The following is an 18,415-nucleotide window of genomic DNA, read 5'->3' as shown; positions in this document are numbered from 1 at the left end:
TTCCACTCCCACACACCTTGCATCAAGGCAGGGCAATTCTAAAGGACCATCCCTCTTCATGAGCCCCTGATAAAATCAGCTGGACCCTTTCTTGTAACTGCATCACAATTCAACTACTTTGCCTAGTCTCGTTTCCTTAATCCCTCATGAGCGTTATTCCTGAAGACATATCTCAATAAAATTTCTGAATACAAATCTCAAAGTTTTGAGTCAGCTTCCTGGGAGCCCACTTTACAACTCTGTTCTTTTCGTTGTAGATACTCACTTTCTATGTGATCTCATCCACCTTCATGGATTTATATACTGCCTTTCTGCTTCTTACTCTCAAATTCATATTTCCAGCCCTGACTTCTTCTCTGATTTCCAAATTCATATCTCCAGCTGCCTTCTCAATATCTCTACTTCAGAGTACATTCAGAAGTCAGTCAGAGTACACTCAGAAAAAAGGAAGCACTCTAGGTATATCAAATACCAGGAATTTAATACAGAGACTGAGTTGTAAGGTGATGGAAAAGCTGAGGAGCCACACAGGAAATGGCGAGGCAACCCAGAGATCAGCAATAGTAGGAAACTGTTACCACCCTTAGAGCTGGAAGGACAAAAGCAGGCATGTTGATTCACCCAACTGAAGCTGGATCATGAAGAACTCTAAGTGAGAATCACAGAAGGAAGTATCAGAGAGAAGGAGTCAGAGCAAGGGGTGAACCACAGCTGTTGCTAGAGACCGCCACCCCTCACCCCGCAAAAGCACAGAGAGACCATGGGAGAACTTCCCTGGCCTCTCTCCTCTTACCCGCCAATATTCTTCCCGTGACTCCCATTGGCCAAACCTATCCAGAAACCAGAGGGCAAAGAAGTCTGGGAAATGTTCTCTGAGATACAGAGGAGTGCAGAGGAAGGTGAGGAATGAATGTGAGAGCAAATGGGCAAATGATTGGTCCAGCATGTCAAACTTAACCCAACCGAAAGCCACATATTGATTACCCCTCGCTAAACTTTCTCTACCCAATAATCTTCCATATCTCAGTTGATGGTAATTTCATCCTTGCAATTAGTCTAACCTTGTAATCATCTTTGAATTCTCGTTTTCTTTTACATCTCATATCCAATTTGTCAGGAAATCATGCTGTTTTTACCTTCAGAATATATCTGGAATTCTTACTACTTTCATAACTACCACTCTGGACTGAGATATCATCATCTCTTCGCCTGAGTACCACAATAGACTTCTTGGTGGTCTCCCTGCTTCTGTCCTTGCTACCCTACAGGACATTTTCAACACAGCAGCCAGAGTCATCATTTAAGTCAGAATGTTATTCTCTTCCTTGAAACTCTGCAAAGGCTCTCCATTTCACTTAGAAGCTCAAGTCCTTGCAATGACCCCCTTTATACAATCTGACCCCTGTTTTCTCCATGATCTTATCTCTTATATTCTCCTTGCTCACTCTTACCTCAGCCACCCCAGCTTCCTTGCTGTTTCCTCTACCAGGAACGCTCTTCGTCAAATACGCACAGGGCTAACTCCTTCATCTCTTTCAGATCTTGGCTAAAATATCATCTCCTCAATGTGACTTACACTGACTTTCCTATTGGATATTATAGACAGCCCCCCTCCCATGCCAGGACTCCCGATCTCCCTACTTTGATTTTACTTTCTTCTTCTTTTTTAATCATAGTGCTCATCAACTTCCATTCTAACTTTTTTTTGGTCACTTCCCACTGGAACATTAGCTCTACGAAGGCAGGGATCTTTGCCCCCCTCTTTTTTTTTTTTTGCTGCCGTTGTATCTTGAGCACCTAAAACTGTCTGGCCTGGAATAGTCACTCAATGGACATTTTTGTTTATGTACAAGAACTCCTACAAGGTAAATACTTGGAAGCTGCTGGGCCAATGTGTATATCATTTTCAACTTTACTATATATTTCAAAATTGCTTTTTAAGATGAGTGTACCAATTTATACTCTCATAAACTGTGTATGAGAGTTCCAAATTTTTCACAAATGTTATTGTTGAGGTATGGGTAACAAATGGCTTAAAATCGGCCTTTCCTTAATTACTAATGATTAAGCGTATTTGCTTATCTTTATTGGTCATTCAAGATTCCTCTTCTGTGAATTGCCTGTGCATGTTTTTTGTCATTTTCTTCTGTTTGATTGCTGGACTTTTTTCTTATCTATTTATAGATGTTCACTATACATTCAGCGTACTGGTCCTTTGTTGATTATACATGTTGCAAATATCTTCTCCCAGTCTTTCCTTTGTCTTTTCCATTAGATTCTGGCATCTTTTTACTTAGTTTTAATTTTTAATGAGGTCAAATTTATTTATTTTTTTCCTTCACAGTTTGTATGTTTGTGCATTTTAAAAACAAATCCTGCTTTCCTTGATGTTATAAAGAAAGGATCCTAAATTTTCTTTCAAAAGTGTTAAAAGTTCGTTTGTTGACTTTTAAGTCTTTAATCTTACTAGAATTGATTTTTGTGCATGTGTGAAGTAGGAACTCAATTTTATTTTATTTTTCCATTTGGGTATCCAAATACCACAGTACAATTCGTCAGTAGCTCCTTCTTTCCCCACTGACTTCTAATGCCACATCTGTCAGCAAACTTCCACACGTGTGTTTGTTTCTCAGCCCTTAATTCTGTTCCACTGGTCTATTTGTCTACAATTGTGCCAATACTACACTGTCTTAAGTACTATGCATTTATAATAAATCCTTTCATCAGGTAGAGTAAATTTCTGCACCTCCATTTGCTCAAAAATTTCCCTGGATCTTCTTCACTCTCATCATTCCATACGAACTTAAAATCAACTAGTTAAGTTCCAGGAACACATTCTTGGGATTTTCATTGAATTTGAATGCTAATTTAGGAAGAAACGACATCTTTATGCTACTCAGTTCTCCTATACACAGATATGGTATATGTCTCCATTTTCTATCCTTCATAAATAAAAGTTTACACTGTTTCCATTAAGCATCTTATGTCTGTCTTTGCTCCTATAACTGCTATCTTTTAAAAATCACATTTTCTAACTTGTGCTGGTAATGGGAAATGCAACTATGAATTTTTAAAAATTCCACAACCTTGCTAAACTCTCTTATTAATCATGGTAATTTGAGTATTAGATTATCTTGGACTTTCTATGTAAACAATTCAGCATGCTCCTTAAAACAGTTACGTATTTATAATTAATGTTTTAATTAAGCAATACAATCAGCTCTAAAATTAGAAATATATTTAAAATATGTAGAATAACACTCTTCTTCTCACCTTTATCCTCCTTTTCACTGAGTTTCTACCTGTTCATTCCTCCAGGTAACTACTATTATTAATTTTCTTATGTGTTTTTCCAGAGTTTCTTTCTGACTACGAGAAACTATAATTAACTTTCTGACTGTAAGAAACTGTGATTTAAATGCTTTTTACTTGCTTCTATTCGCAAATGTAGCAAACTATAGACAGAGATCGGCCCCTTGCTTTTCTCCCTTTGTTACGGCCGAAAAAGTCGTTTTTTTAAAGGCTGTGTAATAGCCAGAGGGGAGGGGAGAGGAGGGGCGGGGAGCCAGTAAGCGACAGAGTGGCTGCGGGGAGGTGGCTAGAGAGGCCCGGAAGTGGCCTCTGTGCCCCGCCCCGCTGGTGGTCGTCTAGTTTCGGACGCTGAGTGTGGGGTGAGTTGGGGGGGCTCGTTGGGCGCCCACATCCCGGTACGGGTGTGGGTCACCTTTCCTGGCTCCGCCCGGGCCGTCTTGCCGTTGCTCTGTCCCCGAGTAGGGCTGTGTTGCGGGTGGGCGTGCGTGGAGAGGAGCCCCTCCGTCACCCGTCCCCTGCAGCCTCGTCTCCGAGGAGGGAGTCCCCTGGGAGAGGCCGTGGGACACCGAAGGGCGCTCTGTTGCGGTGCCAGAGGTCCCCGCCTAGAGCCCACTGCACGTGCGCCTTGTCTAGTGCCGTTTCTGGGTGTCTGGGTCGGTGCCTCAGGGCGTTGGGAGACTGCGATTCTTGGGTCACACCCACAGACGAGCCTTGGAAATGGGAGCTGTTGTATTTTTGCTCCGCCTGGAGACAAGGTCAGTACCAAGGTCCTTAAATTACTCCGGGATACTGGACAAGAGCCTGGATTTTGGAGTCAGACTGCCTGGTTTGATTCCTGCCTCTGCCGCTTAAAGGCTGTGTGACTTTTGGCCAGTCCCTTAACCTCTCTGTGCCTCATTTTACTGCCTTGTAAAATGGGGATAATGATGTCACCTAACTCACTGGGTTATTGTGAAGATTAAATGACTTAAATGTGTAAGGCCCTTAAAATAGTACCAGGCACAGAGTAAGCACGATTTAAAGATTTGCTATTATTATTACTATTACTATTTCTAATTATGAAGGCATATTATCTTTAATGAGTGGTCTTGGTGACTGGCTTTTCTTACTGTTTCTTTCAATTTTAGTGTCATTCATCAGTTCTTTTTGTGATGGATGATTTTTGTATTTAGGAGAGGAAAATAATATAATCTGGTTAACAGCCTATCCCAAAGCAAAGACTCAAGCCGGTGTGTGTTGTGTGTTGTGTCTTGTGATGCTCCCTAAGGCTTTAAGACTTGGGGATGCCTTTTCCTTGGCTGCCTGGATTCACAAGGAGCAAGAAAGGTTTTAACAGTGAAGAAGGACTAGAACCTCTGGTGTTAGCAGAAATCGTGGGTCCTGCTCCGTCCTGGGAGATCTGCCCGTATTTTGAGCTTCCAGAAGAGTCCTAAGTCCAGCGTGAGTGGGGATCAGATATATATGTAACTTCTATGTTTCTATATGTTACTATAAATATTGGAAACTGAGTTCGCAGCAACACCCTTAATTCCAATCCAACATTACAGGGTTCACATTGGATTTCTCTTTTCCACATTTGTAACTGTCGTCTCTGATAAGGAGAAACTTTGCTCTCATTATCTTCAGTATATTTACTTATTTGATCAATACTTCCTGTTTGTAACCAATCTTCCAATCCAATACCTTCTCACTCTGCTCAGTTGGGCTCAGACCCCAAATAGGAGAGGGGTGAGACTTGAGTGGGGAGTGTGGGATAGATGGTGGTAATGTATTAGTGATAATTTTCCTGCTATAGCCCATGGATACTCTCTTCACTCCACTTGGGCTCCAAACTCATTCTAGGCTGGCCTGTGGCCCTCTCTCACCTCCCTTGACCCCACCTAAATGCTTCTAGACTGTGTTGTTCTGGAAGGAAGGAAGGTAGGATTCTGTTTAATTTTTTTAAATTTTGGGGGAAAATTTCAAACATATATAAGTGTAGTGGGAATATTACAGTGAACTCCAATATGCCCATCATCAGCTTCAATAACCATCATCTTTTGGCCATTTTCTTTCATTCTTCTTTCCCCTCCCTTCCTTTCTCTTTTCTTCCCTTTCTCTTCTCCCTCCCTCTTCCTTCCTTTCTTCCTCCCTCCCTTCTTCCCTCCCTCCCTTCCTCCCTTCCTTCCTTCCTTCCTCCATCCCTCCCTTCCTTGCTTCCCCTCCCCCTTCTCTTTCTAGTATTTTAAAGCAAATTCAAGCTATCATATCAATTCACCCACAAGTATAAGTACTTCAGTGTTAATTTCTAAAAATAAGGATTTTATCTTAATGTAACCCTAGTATCATTATCACACTCAACAAAATTGACAGTAATTCCTTAAGATCATTGTGTTCAAGTTTTCCCCATTGTCTCAAATATGTCTTCTTAGAGCTGTTTTTTCTAATAGGGTCCAAATATAGTTTACCATTTGCATTTGGTTGATACGCCTTTCAGTCTCTTAATCTATGACAGTTCTCCTTCACCCCCTCTCCTCTTTGTTTTCTTCTTAAATGCCGTTTATTTGTTGAAGAACTTAAGTCTTCTGTCCTACAAAATTTCTCACATTCTGGATTTGACTGCTTGCTTCTTTTTAGTATCTTTAACTCATTAGTTCTCAAACTCAGCTGCACATTGGAATTATCTAGAAAATTTTAAAAGTTATCAATCCCACCCCCAGAGACTGATTTAATTGATCTTGGTTGCAGCCAGGGTATCAGGATGTTTTAAAAGCTTCATAATGATTCTAATGCATACCAAAGTTTAAAAACCTTTAATTTGCTTCTGTATTTCATCTGTTCACTGGTATTTGGATCTAGAGGCTTAATTAGACTTAGGCTCACTTATTTTGGTGATATTCATTCACGTAACAGTGCCCCAGATCTCTTGTGGCAGCTCATTAGGAGGAAGTATTTTCTGGTACGTTTCATTTGTAACACCTGTGATGAGGTCACAGTTTCCTAAGTTCCATCTCTTCTCTGTCATTCTCTGAACTGTAGAGGGTCAGAACAGAAACTCAGGAAGCTATAGACTTGGAACTGTTTTTCCCCTAGTAACCTCTACCAACCTCACATTTTCTGTCCCCTCCATTCCACTGAGTAAAGAGGGACTTACTGACACCTCAGCCCAGTCACATAAGTTTGCAGTCACTAAGGGTTTAAAATCTAGTCCCATCTGGTTCAGAGGAATCTCAGGGCTCCCTTCCCATTTAGAGCAGGCCCAGTCCCATGGCTTCTGGGAATGGCTAATGACAGAGAGAGAGTTGAGGTATGGTGTATGTGTGCGTCTCCTGTACCTTACCTTCTCCCTTTCTCCCTTTCCTGGCACTACCCAGTTCATGGTGGGGATGGGGGGATGGAAAGGAGAATTTTCTTACCTGTTTTGCTGAAGTTGGAGGGGACGAATCTATAATCCCATCCTTTACATTTTATTCAATAAATACTTCCTATGTGCCAGGCAGTGTTCTAAGTGCTTTACAAATATTAACAAATGTATAACAACTCCATAAAGCAGATTCTTTTATTATCTCCCTTTTAAAGTTAGGGAAACTGAGGCAGTGAGTAGTTAATAAGTAATGTGTCCAAGGTCACACAGCAAATAAGTGGCAGAGATGGGATTTGAATCTAGGCTGTCTTGTTCCGGTGTCCATGTTCTAACTACGATGGATGGGAGCTTACCCAGCCTGGTTCTGGCATTGATTACGGTTAGTGCCAGCTCTCCTGGGAAGCACATGAGGCAGCCCCTGAATGCCTATTTGTCACTTATCTATGCAGCCTTCTAATGTCTGAGATTTCACAGTGAGGGAGAGACAGGGCCTCCCTCCTTTCAGTCTTCATGGGACACCCTATGTACCTCCCCAGGCAAGTCTGCAGGGGACATAGACCCCAGTCCCCATCTGCCCATCCTTCTGGAGCCCCATGTCCAACTATGGCAAACTTAGGAGTCCCTACGATGCCCATCTCTATTCCCTGGAAGCAGCTTTGCCCTTACTCACTTGCCAGGTGACTGACTCCCTCCTCCCGTCCCTAAGTTCCCCATAAGCTTTTGGCAGATTTTGTAATTCAGAACTTCACATTTTCACTCTTTACAGCAGTGGTTCTAAGCCAGGGGCCCTTGAGCTCCCGAGGTAAAATTTAGCAATGTCTGGAGATGTTTTTGGTTGTCATGACTGGGAGTGGGTGGTGCTACTGGTGTCTAGTGGCTAGAGGCCAGGGGGCTGCTGAACATCGTGCTATTTACAGGACAACTCCCCCAGCCTCCCATAACATAGGATTAATCCCACCCAAAATGTCAACAGTGCTGAAGTGGAGAAACAGCGCTTTACAGAAATAACTGTTCACCTGGAACTTTTGCGTTCATTCATCCTTTCACTTAACAACAAACTTATTCTGTATTTACTGTGTGTCAGGACGTAGGGAATACAAAAATGAGTAGCTAAAGACAGAGCTGTTTTCAAGAAATGCACAGTCCAGCAGGGTAGGCAGATTTGTAAATAGAGAACAGGGATGCACAAGTGCTGTTGTTGTTTTTAATATGAAGTTTATTGAGCACTCTGTGTGCTCTTTCCCTAAGCTATCTTATTTATTTTGCAAGGAAGGCAGGAAGTGTCATGGGAGGAGACAGTTCATTCTGCCTAAGGGGCGGGGGGGGGGGGGGGAGGGGGGTGACAAAGGCTCTACAAAGGAGGGGACTTTTAAGCTGGGCTTCCGAGCTCGAGCGCCGTTTACCCTGCAGAGATGTGAAAGCGTGAAAATAAATACTGTATCAAGAGTATAGTAAACAGCCTGTCAGGGCAGCTGCTGCCCTCTTGCAAAGTCAGGGAGACTTTGTGCCTGTTGAAAAACAGATACTTCCTTGGAGTGGTCACAGTCTGGAGGGCGCAGGTTTGTAAGCCCTACCTGAGCCCCCACCGGCCCCCTTGGCTGGGGACACTGAGCAGTGCACAACCTGCATGACCGCAGGGCATGCTTCCAGAGTTTAGTTACCAGTTCATGGGGACAGAGGATCAGCAGTGGGCATGAGTAGAAACAGGCGCTTTATCTGGATGACAATGGGAGCATTAGTGGTTTGAGGCAGAGGAATGACTTGATTAGGTATTTGTACTTGAGCAAGAGCTTTCTGCTGGCAGCCTGGAAGGTGGGGGAGGACAGGACGGGTTGAAAGCACTTAGTAGGCTAGAGACAGTAATGAGGGCCCCGCCATGGCAACAGCAGTGAGAAGAGAGAAAAAGGAACAGATCTGAGAGACATTCCACAGGTAGAACAGACTGGACCACGTGATCCAGTGTGGCAACTGAATGAGAAGAACAAGTCAAAGATGATTCTGAGGAAATGGGCAGATGGTGCTGCTGTTTCTAGAGAATGCCTACCGGGGAAGGAGTAGATTAAGAAGGAAGAAAATCAGCTTGGCGTGAGGCATATTGAACTGGATTTGTTTGCAAGATTTCCAGATAGAACTGTCTCGGAGGCAGCTCAGGACAGGGATCAAGAGTCTTCAGCCTAGAAATTAGAGTTAAAATCTTGCAAGTGATTAAAGACAGTTCTGGGGAAGATGTGGAGAGAGAAGAAAAGGTCGAGAACAGAACTCCACGGCCCACTCACACTTAAAAGGAGAAAGGCCAGTGAATTATACTATTCGCTGACATTTATATAGTACTTACCACAAACCAGGCACTGTTGTAAGAACTTTATACGCAAACTGAATGCTCCCAGTATCCCTATGTACAATTACTATCCCTGTTACACATGGGGAAAGTGAGGCACAGAGGATGTTGAGTAATTGACCAAGGTCACCCAACAAGTAAGTAGTAAAGCCAGGCTTATGAACCCCGGCAACCTGGCTTGAGATTCTGCACCTAACCAGACTGTGAATGGGAGCTGGAAAGAAACAGGACGGAGGAAAGCAGGAGAGAATGGGGCCCCTGGATCCAGGGATATGATAGTTTCTGGAAGTGAACAGCAGCATCAGCTGCCTGAGAAGAAGCCATAGAAAATGGAAACTGAGGGAAGCATCTCTGATTACTTCTGCAGGAGCCATCTCAGTGGTCATTGCTGGCAGTTTGCTGCTCACAATAGGTTGAAGGATAATGGGAGGTGTGGACCAGAGTGGGGGTCTGGAGGCTTCCTTTCAAGAAGTTTGGCCGTGAAGGGGAGGAAATGGAGTGGCAGATTAAGGGGGTGGCAAAGACCAGGGGCAGCCACTACTCTCTCCAAGGCAAGGACTTGGTGATGTTTTCTGCTTCTTTGATGTTTCTGAAGGTCCCCTCTAGCCCAAAGCTCAGAGCGGTCTAGGGAAGCCCTACTTTCAGCTGAATTTGAGTGTCAGTTTTATGCCAGTTGTTTGGGCAAGCCTCACATCAGAGAGAATTGGGCGCCTCACTAGCAGATGTCCAGGGTTTAAAAATTCAGTCCTATTTCTTTTGACCCAGGGCCTGCCTTCTTTTCTTTCTTCTTCCCCTAACCACAGTGCCTTGATGGCAGATAAGGACCTGGTATTCATTCCCTACTGCTGCATAACAATTTACCACAAATTTATCAGCTTAAAACAACCGATTTATTATTTCCCGGTTCCAAATATCAGAAGACCAGGCAGGCTCAGCTGAGTTCTGTGCTTAAGGTCTTCCAAGGCCAAAGTCAAGGTGTTAGTAGGGCTGAGCTCTTATCTGGAGACTCTGGGGAGGAATCTGCTTACAAGCTCATTGAGGTTGTTGGTAGAATTCAGTTCTCCTCGCTCAGGCGGGGCGTGCTACCTCATCATATTCAAAGTCCTGGGGATTAGGGCAGCAATCTTTGGGGTCATTTTAGAATTTAGCCAGTCACAGACCTAGTTTCTCACAGGGCCAATCACTGAGAGGGACTTCATAGAGAGTCTAGGGAGTGGCCTGCGTCCGCACGAAAGTTCACACAGAAGTTCAGTGCAGTCTCAATTTCTCTCCTGATTAGCCTGGAGATCTAGGGGTGGGAGTGGGGGTGGGGGGCGGAGGTGGTGCCCAGGCCCACCCCCGGGATATCTTTGGGGAGCTTATTGTGGGATTAAGGTTTGGGGTGGTGCAAAGAAGGGAGCTGCAGACACACTTGAACGTGGGGAAGAAATCTTCACAGCAGCTCCCCAGGGATGTCCTCGGGTTTCTGGGCGTGAGAGGAGGGGCCTGCTTGGTGGTTTTTCTGGTTAATAGTGATTTCCTACTTCCAGGAATCTTCTGCAGAAATACAGCTCCCAGGAAGAGTGAGGCCTGAGTACCGCCTTGGCCCAGGATGGCCAGAGAATCGAAGGAAAGCGCAGCCCTGGACGCCCAGTCTGCAGAGGACCAGATGGGGCTTCTGGTCATAAAGGTGGAGGAGGAAGACGCCTCTGCCTTTGTGGAGGAGGCCAGCGTGAGGGGCAGCCCGGTTCGGGGTTCGGAGCACTCCCGCCAGCGCTTCCGGGGCTTCCGCTACCCCGAGGCCGAGGGGCCCCGCGAGGCGCTGAGCCGGCTCCGGGAGCTCTGCCGACTGTGGCTGCGGCCTGAGATGCACAGCAAGGAGCAGATCCTGGAGCTGCTGGTGCTGGAACAGTTCCTGACCATCCTGCCGGGGGACCTGCAGAGCTGGGTGCGGGAGCAGCATCCGGAGAGCGGGGAGGAGGTGGTGGTGCTGCTGGAGTATTTGGAGAGGCAGCTGGAAGAGCCGATGCCACAGGTAGAGAGAACACGTTTAGTATCTGAGAGCTGGGGTCTGTCTCTTCCTGAAATCTCAAGATCGGAGTGAGGGGCATTTCTTTAAGATCAGAAGTTCTCATCTGTTTTTGTACCTTGATCCTCTTTGGCAGTAAGGTGAAGTCCCTGGACCCCTTCTCCTAATAGTAGTTTTAAATACATAAAGGAAAATATAAAGGATTACAAAAGAACTCAATTATATTGAAATACAGGTAACAAAGTATTAAATTTGTGATAAAGTTATATATGTGCTTTTTTATTGATGAACTAAATAATAAGACCTAAGGACAAGCCTAGCAACTGGTAATTTCAAAGTTGTTATGAGCGTGAATGATGTCGACAATATTTGCCTGGTTATAATGTGAAGTGAAAACACCTTTGCTTTCTATTGGTGACAAAGTCCCGGATATGCTCTGCCACATTGGTTTGTTGCTTCCTTTCATAATTGAAGGGAATGCTCAGTTTCTCTTAGAGCCTAGCAAAAATAAAAGTACTTTTTTCCTCTCCGAGTCTGTGGACCATTTGGAAGGGAGTCCATGGACCACAGGTTAAAAACCTCTGGTCGAAAATGGGTTGATTTTTACCTGTATCTTCTTGCCTGTTTTATGAGATTGTTTCCTCTTTGCATTATCTAGCATCTTTGTGCACGTTCCTTCAGAGGACGTGTGGCCAGAGCCTTCTAACCAGTGACAGGAGGCCAAGATTCTTGACTTGTGTCTACCTGGTCCAAACCCTGTAACAGTGAAAAGTCATTTCAAGTCTCTTAGCTTCAGGCTCTTCATTCTTTATAGAGGAAATGAGCTGCACACGAGAAAGTAACTTGAAAACTCTAACTATAAATGTTTGGAAGGAAGCCCGTGTTTAACAGGGACATACCACGTGCAGGGTCCTGTGTTAGGTGAGATCACATACTGTGATCTTATTTACTGGTCCACCAAACACTGTAAGCTAGAAATTATTATCCTCATTTTTCAGTAAGAAAAGATATTAGTATTCTCTTAGAAGTTAGTACCAATTGCCAGAGTTTTCATAAAAGCACAAATATATTTAATGAGGGAGCACAGAGTAAAGCTTAAGAGCATGGGCTCTGGAGTCATTCTGCCTGAGCTCCCATCCTAGCATTGCCACTTATTAGCTGGGGGACCTTGGGCAAACTGTTTAAACTCTCTGTGCCTTTGTTTCCCCATCAGTGAAATGGGGATAATAATAGTACCCACCTTTAAGGTTGTTGTCTAGGTTAAATGAGTTAATATTTTTAGTGGAATTTTAGTGGAAACAGTGCCAGGCACATAGAAAGTGCTACAGAAGTGTTTGATGAATAAATAAATGAATAACTTCTAGGTCCCAGGTGGTGACCAGGGGCAAGAACTGCTCTGTTGCAAGATGGCACTGTTGGCACCATCCCAGGGGTCACAAAGTAGCCAATTCCAGCCGATGAAGGCTCTGCTCAAGCACGAATCTCTGGGATCCCAGCCCTTACCAGACAGAGGTGAGGATTGTCTTCTGGGCAGTATGAATTCTGCAGACTTCCTCCAGTTTCACTTAAAAGTCATCTAATAGATCCATTGCCAGTGATTTTATATGCCCATCACTGATTGAGTCTGCTTTGAGACTGAGACTAAAAGGGAAATTTCAAACAATGGTGGAAAGCTTTCCCAACCAAGCCTGGACAAAATAAAGAAGATAAATAAATAAAATTTGATTTGGAAAGAATTGGTTCTCCATTGATTTAACATATAATTATGGAGGCCTCTTATGTGGTAGTCAGTGTTGTTGGTGCTGGGGATAGAGCCATCAGTGAGACGGAGTCCTTGCTGCAATGGAGCTTACATTCTAGTGGGGAAGATGGCAAATACACACATTAATAATATAGTTTCAGATAGTGGTAAGTGCCAAGAAGAAAATGAACAGAATCTGTAAAGCCAGTCAGAATATCCCAGATTGTAGGACTATTGGAAATTAAAGAGTATAAATCTTCTAAACCTTAGGTCTGTTGTTAAAATGGCATGAAATTCACTCCATAGGACATGGCTATATGTTCTGAGGTGTTTTCTCAGATGTGTGCTGAACATGTGTGTAGCTCTTCAAGGCACACAGCACTGGGGCACACCAGCCAACATGCAGTCTTCATTTCTCAACAGAGGTTCTAGTCTAAACCAACTGTTTTGTGCCCCTTTTAAAGTTGGCCTCCTATAGGGGAACCTGAAGTTCTTTTTACTTTTCTCTCTTAAATCTGAGCAAGTTCTATACTCCCAGATGTCCATTTCTGCCTTTCTGGGCCCAGCTTTGTCTGACTCTTCTTAGTTTTTCAAAACCAAAGCAGAAAGCCCCCTAATAGCTACTAAAGAGATTTTAACCAAAATCTTATTTTTCTCTCCCTCCCTAGCAAAGTTCAAAGGATTTTCAGATGAAATGTTCTATGTTGCTTTCATTACACCATTTTTACCAAGGATCCTGCCTTTTTGTGTAGTTTTTGTATATCTGCAGAACACACCAGCTCTGTTTAGGCCCTAGGATTGGAGCTGGAAGGGATCAGGCATTTCTTGAAAGGAAAACACTATAAAACTTCTTGGCAGGTATATAGTAACCAAGTTTTTGAACTTGGATTCCACTGGGCAGGGAGGCTGACTGTCAAGGTAGATCTCATCCAGAGCTTCTTTCCTTCTTAGCTCTCCAGATTCCCGGGCTTGCCCGGGGAGGGTGCTGCAGAGAAGATGCAGTGGTAGCTGCCAGGCTCTCCCCAGAGTCCCAGGTGAGCTGGAGCCCCTCTCCCTCCTCCAATGCCCTTTACTACTGTCCTGCTTCCCGTGAAGGTCCCTCCCTCCCTACTACCCTTCTTTCCCCATCCTAGGTCCTCCACCCAAATCCTAGATGAATTTTGAATTTTCTCATTTATGCCAAGGTTGTTTATCATTGTCGATTTCTTTTTGGTATCCAGTTAAGAGCCTTTTTTTCCCCCCAAAAGTATGTTTAATGAAATTAAATGAAAGAGTAAAATTGACTCATACAGATGATTAATACCTTCTAAGTGCTTTATAGTCCATTATTAAGTAAATAACAGCATGATGTTCACTTTAAGTTTATAATGTGACATATAAAAGGATGACTTTTGTAACCAAGAGAAACCACTCAATGACAGATAGATACTCTGGGTTTTCTTATTTTATTACTAGCTTGGGGGGCTGTCTGTGCTTCCCAGATCTTTCCTACTCCTTCTTTTGGTCAGCCCCTTCTTCAATGGGATTTTCTTCTTCAATAAGGGCAATTCAGCAAATGCAAACTGAAGCTTTTGTTGTGATGGTGGTTTTGTTTTGTTTTTTTAAAGTTTAAAAAAATGTCCTATGGATAGGAATGTAAACACATGGCCTCTGCTCTCAGGAACTTAAACTTGAAGGGACAGATGAGGCATGTCCTTTTATCTAAACCCATGTGATTTAAACAATCTTTATTTACACTCGATTTTAATTCCTACCCAGTTCATGTCCTTGAAGATCTCAGTGTTTGAGGCTCTGTAGTATCCATTTCCTTCCCTGACTTTCCTCACCTCAGACCTAGATTTCATTGTATTTTAATAATCATTATTGTAAATGGGCCCCTATCACTACTATGCCAAAAAAGCACACCACAAATCTTTTGGAAGGTTTCGATTTGGTTCCATTTCTTTCACTATGTTGGCCTTTATTTTCCAAATTTTTTCTTTCTATTTTAGTGTCTAGATATTTATGTGAAGAGACGTCTCCTAATATGTTTAATATTTCTTTACTTCCATGGTTATTTTGTTAGTAAAGGTGATACTTAAGACTGGGTTAAGTACGAATAAGGATGCCACACGTGCTGTTTCTCACAGAGCCCCTTTAATGGGAAGTTCGTACATTGCATGTGCCCCTCACTGTAGTGCCAAGCTTTAGGAGTGATCCTGAGCAAGAGGAACTAGGTGGGATTACTTATTGTTTCAGGGGCTGCTGAAAATGGAAGATGTGGCTCTGACTCTCTCCCCTGGATGGACCCAGCTGGGTTCACCTCAGGTGAACTTCTACAGAGGTGAAAGGCAGAACTGCGGCAGCCTCATCTCCCTGGGTAAGGCTGATGGGCACTGATTTCTCATAAGGTTTCTTGGCCTCCTTTGTGTATCAGAACCTCCTGGGCTGTTAGAAGCTGTTTGAATTATGTTTGGATTCAGAACCACCATTTCTGAACCCCAGCTACTAACCAGCGGTGTGACTAGTTCATTAACCTTTCTGACCTTGCTTTCTTCTCTGCCCTGCCAGTGTTCCAGTCAGTTTAAGTGGGATCCAGTAGGTACAGGTCTGGCTCATAGTAGATGCTCAGTACATGTTGATTCCCTTCCTGTTGCTAGCCCTGACGGAGGAGGAGAGTTAGGGGTCTCTTCAGGCAATGGGCCATGGGACCATAGAAGTGACCTGGAGATTTACTGCGGAGACTGGCCTTAGAGATGAGGGTGCAGGGCCACACAGGGTGCCTGTCTTGTCTGAGTTCACATAGCTCATTGGGGCTATGTTCTCTGTTTCTTACAGAATGCTTCAGAAGTCCTTTCATTGGCCTTGTTTACTGTCACCTTCTGCTTAGCCCTTTTAGCATCTAATCCTAGGTGTGTGGCCCTGCCTTACTATCCCGAGAACTCAGAGCCTCTGCGTGTATCCCCAGCACAGTCCTCACCACCTTCCCTCCATTCCCAGTTTGTACCCTTCTTTCAATGGCCCCATTCTCATCCTCAGGTCTCCCTCCTCCCCAGCACCCCTGTTCTCCCTCTTTATTTCCATCCTTATTCTTGCACCTAAATCCTCATCCATAGCATATACAGACCTCTGTAATTCTTGCCTCCCTGGGACCTGTCACAGAGCTTTCCCCTGTGGAGGACATAATTGACAGTTGCTGCCATTTGTTATTTCAGATGGTGAAATACAGACTAAGATCAGGGACTTGCCTCCAGATGAGGAACATCCAGAACAGGAGCATGGGGAAATACCGTGCCACCCGGGTGAAGCCACTGCCCAGACTCCTACATGTGCAGAAGCTGGTGAACAGGAGGGCAGGGTACAAGGAAAGCAGAAAAATGCCACTGAGAGGAGGCGGCACATTTGCCATGAATGTGGAAAGAGTTTTGCTCAGAGTTCAGGCCTGAGTAAGCACAGGAGAATCCACACTGGGGAGAAACCCTATGAATGTGAGGAGTGCGGCAAAGCCTTCATCGGGAGCTCTGCCCTCGTCATTCACCAGCGAGTCCACACTGGTGAGAAGCCATATGAGTGTGAAGAGTGTGGCAAGGCCTTTAGTCACAGCTCAGACCTTATCAAGCACCAGAGAACTCACACTGGGGAGAGGCCCTATGAGTGTGATGAGTGTGGGAAGACCTTCAGCCAGAGCTGCAGCCTCCTCGAACATCACAGAATCCACACCGGGGAGAAGCCATACCAGTGCAGCAGGTGCGGCAAAGCCTTTAGGCGGAATTCACATCTCCTGAGACACCAGAGGATCCATGGGGATAAAAATGTTCAGGATCCCGACCGTGGAGAGACCTGGGAGAGTCAGAGTAGGATGGAAAGCCAGGAGGGACATGTTGAGGCTCCTGTGTCTTATAAATGTAACGAGTGTGAGAGAATGTTCACTCAGAATACAGGCCTTATTGAACATCAAAAAATCCACACTGGTGAGAAACCCTATCAGTGTGATGCATGTGGAAAAGGCTTCACTCGAACCTCATACCTTGTTCAACATCAGAGAAGCCACGGTGGGAAAAAAATTCTGTCACAGTGACCCATGTCTTATCTGCCAAAGTTGGTGCTCATTCCTGTTGAACTGAAGCCACCCTGGAGCCCTTCCTGACTACAGAAATGGTGGGCTGGGCTTAATTTATCACTACACATCATCAGGTGTTTGTTAGAAAACATAGAGTCTGGCTGAGATGAATTATGTTCTGCATGCTAGAAGGTGATTGAAAAAAACCCTATTTGATAGGAGGCTATGGGAGAGTTGTCTGGAAGACGTAGCATCTGAAATGGTTTGTTCTCACCTATTGGCCTTAAAAAGGCTTCCAGACTGGCTCCTCACCCTCAACCAGCACTTTATGACGTCTCCTGGGTGGAAGGCTGTGATTTCAGGACTGCTCCTCTATTCATTTTGCTATAATGAATCCTCCATGGTGGGTCAGATTCGTGAAGTCTTAGGCTCCCCACTGTGCCTTGTACACAGGTGCTAATAAACATTTATTAAATATACCAGTGAGATTACCTTCATAGCTCTGTAAATCTGATCTCATCTAGATTTCTGAGGAATTTCTTACCAGAACTATTTGTGCTTGTGTCTAATTCCAAGGTTCTAGACTCTCAGTTCATCTAGTGCATTTTTTGCCAAACACACAGGATTGACAGAGTGGGGGTGAGGGTGGGGTTACTGTGATGGGGAGAATATAAATTTCTTTTTTTTATTTTTATTTTTTTTGGTGAGGAAGATTAGCCCTGAGCTAACATCTGTTGCCAATCCTCTTTTTGCTGAGGAACATTGGCCCTTGGCTAACATCTGTACCCATCTTCCTCTACTTTATATGGGACGCCTGCCACAGCATGGTTTGATAAGCGGTGCGTTGGTCTACACCTGGGATCCGAACCTGCAAACCCCGGACCACCAAAGCGGAGCACACAAACTTAACCACTATGCCACCTGGCCGGACCCTAGAATCCAAATTTCTTTACCAGACTAGGAATTCTAGTGTAAATGCCTTAAACAACTTCATTATCATTAAATCATTGTGAATATGTGCCAACCATGAAATTCCATTCTTCTGTTAATGTTTTCCTGATATTAATTTTGTTACTCTTTAGGGACAAAATGTTCCTATTCAGGCAGTGTGAAAATCAGTTATCAAGTCAGAATAAAATGGTGAATTCTCTAATGCTCAGCTTCTTGGTTTTCACGTTTTGGTTCTCTTGGGCCTAATCAAATGCTCTCTAAAGCTATCTTGCCCACAGACTGCCCCCTTCCTCCAAGTGTAGAGTAGACTGGGCATCAAGACTTATACTTGCTAAGTGCAAACTGGCTCCCATCAGTGGAGTCATACCAAATATTTAAAACAAACATCACTTATTGTTTCAAAACTCCACTATTAGTGTGTGACCATCTTGGTCTTCTTATATATTGATTCCCAAACCAGCTGTGTGCTAACATCTCCTCCATTATTCATGATGAGAATTTTAACCATTAACTCCACAGGCTATCTACTTTTCCCTAAACACACTTTGTAGACCATCTTTTTTTTTTTCTTCATGGTAGTCAAAATTGCAGTCTTGTGAATTCAAGTAAGAAAACTTTTTTTTAGTTAGCATAACAAAAAGTATTTATTTTGTATATTTCTAATGGAGTTACCTCTACAAAAG

General features: G+C 43.9%; 1 protein-coding gene across 1 annotated transcript; it reads left to right on the top strand.

Annotated features, from left to right (window-relative positions):
• The first annotated feature begins 3,663 nt into the window (after positions 1 to 3,663).
• On the top strand, positions 3,664 to 17,934 carry LOC131413968 (zinc finger protein with KRAB and SCAN domains 3-like). The gene is made up of 6 exons (XM_058554983.1): positions 3,664 to 4,067; positions 10,523 to 11,007; positions 12,366 to 12,513; positions 13,694 to 13,776; positions 14,981 to 15,101; positions 15,937 to 17,934. The coding sequence occupies exons 2-6, from the start codon at positions 10,585 to 10,587 to the stop codon at positions 16,797 to 16,799; spliced, it is 1,638 nt and encodes a 545-aa protein (XP_058410966.1). The 5' UTR covers positions 3,664 to 4,067; positions 10,523 to 10,584; the 3' UTR covers positions 16,800 to 17,934.
• The last annotated feature ends 481 nt before the right edge of the window (positions 17,935 to 18,415 follow it).

This window comes from Diceros bicornis, chromosome 14, assembly GCF_020826845.1.
Source record: "Diceros bicornis minor isolate mBicDic1 chromosome 14, mDicBic1.mat.cur, whole genome shotgun sequence".
Taxonomy (NCBI): domain Eukaryota; kingdom Metazoa; phylum Chordata; class Mammalia; order Perissodactyla; family Rhinocerotidae; genus Diceros; species Diceros bicornis.
Note: the sequence above shows the minus strand (reverse complement) of the source record. Positions and strands in the feature narration are given on the sequence as shown.